At 45.6% G+C, this 2,287-nt stretch overlaps 3 protein-coding genes across 3 annotated transcripts; 2 read left to right on the forward strand and 1 right to left on the reverse strand.

The window, feature by feature from the left end:
- Window positions 1–67: 67 nt before the first annotated feature.
- GNI_230510 (hypothetical protein) lies at window positions 68–622 on the forward strand (the record flags this gene model as incomplete). The annotated part of the gene is made up of 1 exon (XM_011135663.1): window positions 68–622. One exon carries the CDS (start codon window positions 68–70, stop codon window positions 620–622), a length of 555 nt encoding a protein of 184 aa, XP_011133965.1.
- Window positions 623–661: 39 nt separating this feature from the next.
- GNI_230520 (replicase) lies at window positions 662–1,096 on the reverse strand (the record flags this gene model as incomplete). The annotated part of the gene is made up of 1 exon (XM_011135664.1): window positions 662–1,096. One exon carries the CDS (start codon window positions 1,094–1,096, stop codon window positions 662–664), a length of 435 nt encoding a protein of 144 aa, XP_011133966.1.
- Window positions 1,097–1,731: 635 nt separating this feature from the next.
- Window positions 1,732–2,130, forward strand: GNI_230530 (hypothetical protein; the record flags this gene model as incomplete). Its single annotated transcript, XM_011135665.1, has 1 exon — window positions 1,732–2,130. The coding sequence occupies one exon, from the start codon at window positions 1,732–1,734 to the stop codon at window positions 2,128–2,130; it is 399 nt and encodes a 132-aa protein (XP_011133967.1).
- Window positions 2,131–2,287: the final 157 nt, after the last annotated feature.

Here is a 2,287-nt window from a genome sequence, read left to right on the forward strand (position 1 = left end):
TATGGTCGATGCTATTCGACCTAAGCAGTTGGAAAGTTTGTGGAAGTCGTATAAGCTTGTGGGTGCGATGGTTGCTGTTAAGCGGCATCAACCGTCACCCATTGTGTTTGATGGAAAGAAGGCTCAAGTTGCTCACCAGGAGCTTTGGTGGGCGCCTTGGTCTGGTGTTGATGAGCCTATGATTCATCCCAGGCAGATGGCGTCTGGTATACTTGTTGGTGATAATTGGACGTCTAAGTATGTTCGAAATTGTCTGCCTGTAAGTCAGCGTTTCCATTATAATAATCGTGATCCTAAGGGTGCTAAAGATACTATTGTTGAGTTCTTTAAGGCGGGTTCGCCGCCGTGGTTGCCTATTGATCGTCAGGTTACTGATGATACTGGAAAGGAGGTTGGTAATTTTGCTTCTCAGCAGTCTATTGGTTACTTCTATGTTGATGGTCCGCCTACGTCTAAGGTGACTGTTGATGTGGAATTGAAGTTGACCATAGCTTTGAGGGGCCGGAAGTGTTTGGGTGGTTTACGGGATCTGTCTGGTCCTATTAATGCAAATAACGCTGGTCAAACTGTCGGTAATGAGGGTATTGGTGATAATATGAAGGAGGTAGATAGTGGTATTTAGCTTTAAGTGTTTTAATTGTTTTAATTTAAAAACTGAGTCCTACTCAGGACTATACACTTGGTCCATGTATATAATTTGGGTTATTCGGCGCATTAGTGCGCTTTTGTCTTCAATTTGCGGGTACCAGCGGTTTGGTTCCACGTTTGAAGTGATGATGAATTTTGTGGCCAATAAGTCGGTCATGGAGTTTTTGATCGGTACTTTAATAGGATTTTCGCTTAGCCATCTAAGCATATCCGAGTATTTTTCACTTCCATAGAAGTCGTCAAATATGACAACGTCTTGGCCTTGGTATCCGTCCCACCATTGGCCGTCTGGCTTAACGTAGTAGTCGTCGCAGACGGCTCTGGCGGTGTGCGACTTGCCAGTACCAGGTGGTCCCCAGAGTACGGACACTTCGGGTTTTGGACGTGCAAAAGATACTTTTTTGACCTGTCGGTGGTAGGCTGTAACCGCGGAGTGATGCCTAAGCATCCACTCTGGTTCTTCTTCCCAAAGGGTGGCAATTGTTAGTTTCTGCCACCATCCTTTTTCTCTTGCACATTCTGGCTTTTCGCCGTCTTCGTGCGTCGTGCCTACTCTTGTTTCTTCTTTAGAACAATATCTGATGGCGGCGGGTATGTCCTTGCAGATTTCAATGTGGGTAAGACCACCCATCTCCCGGCGCACGCTGTCGAAGGTACGGGCGTTGGTAAAGTACAGGAAGCCTTGGAAGTGGAGGCGACCTGTAGTTGGGCATAGCTCCTGTTGGTAGCAATAATATTTGTATTGCGCCGGCAGGGGGCATTGTTCCGCGAAGGACGTGAATACGAATGCGCGCGCCCTTATCGAAGTATGTCTGTCGGTCATGGTGCACTGTTTGCAAATAAATTAAGTTGCGGCGAGTTTGTACACACACTTTTTTATGTTTGCGGAATTTTATAATTGTGGGCGAAAAATCATTTGGGGTTTAGGTTTATAGGGTTTAGAGGTTATCTAAATATTAAAAAAATGCCGTAGGCAATTTTTTTAATAATACCCACACTAACTAGGCTATAGTATTACCCTAGTTAGTGTGTCGTGTGTCACAAAGAATATCTACACACACTGCACCTTTTTTTTAAAATTGGATGTCATTGAGTCTTTGGGCTCAAGCTTTGCCGGTTTTAATAGAATTTGCTCCCGCTTTGTTTGGTATTGGTGCCGCTGGTACTGTTATTGGCACAGGTTTAGAAGTTGCAAACGCGGTTAATAGTTTGCTTTCGGGTGATATATCTAAACAGTCTACTGTTGATACATTAGTTAATTACGTTGCAGATACTGCTACGGACGCTTTAATAGACGCTGGTAATGGCTTACTCAGGCAAGGTGCGGAAACTGTACAGGAGGCGTTTAGGAACGGGTTACGGTCGAGGTCGAGGTCGCAGGTTCGGCGGTCGCCTGAGCCTCCGAAGAAGACGAAGCCGTTTACGGGGAAGAATTGGTATGCGCGGAAGAAGCTCTATAGGTCGAGGGCGCAGCCGTTCTAGAGCTTTTCCGCGAGTTGTTTCATATCGTATGTCGAATGTTCTTCAGGATATTCCTGCTGGTGCTTGGAAGCTGTGTATGGTCGATGCTATTCGACCTAAGCAGTTGGAAAGTTTGTGGAAGTCGTATAAGCTTGTGGGTGCGATGGTTGCTGTTAAG

Source organism: Gregarina niphandrodes (assembly GCF_000223845.1).
Source record: "Gregarina niphandrodes unplaced genomic scaffold scaffold00251, whole genome shotgun sequence".
Classification (NCBI taxonomy): Eukaryota; Apicomplexa; class Conoidasida; order Eugregarinorida; family Gregarinidae; genus Gregarina; species Gregarina niphandrodes.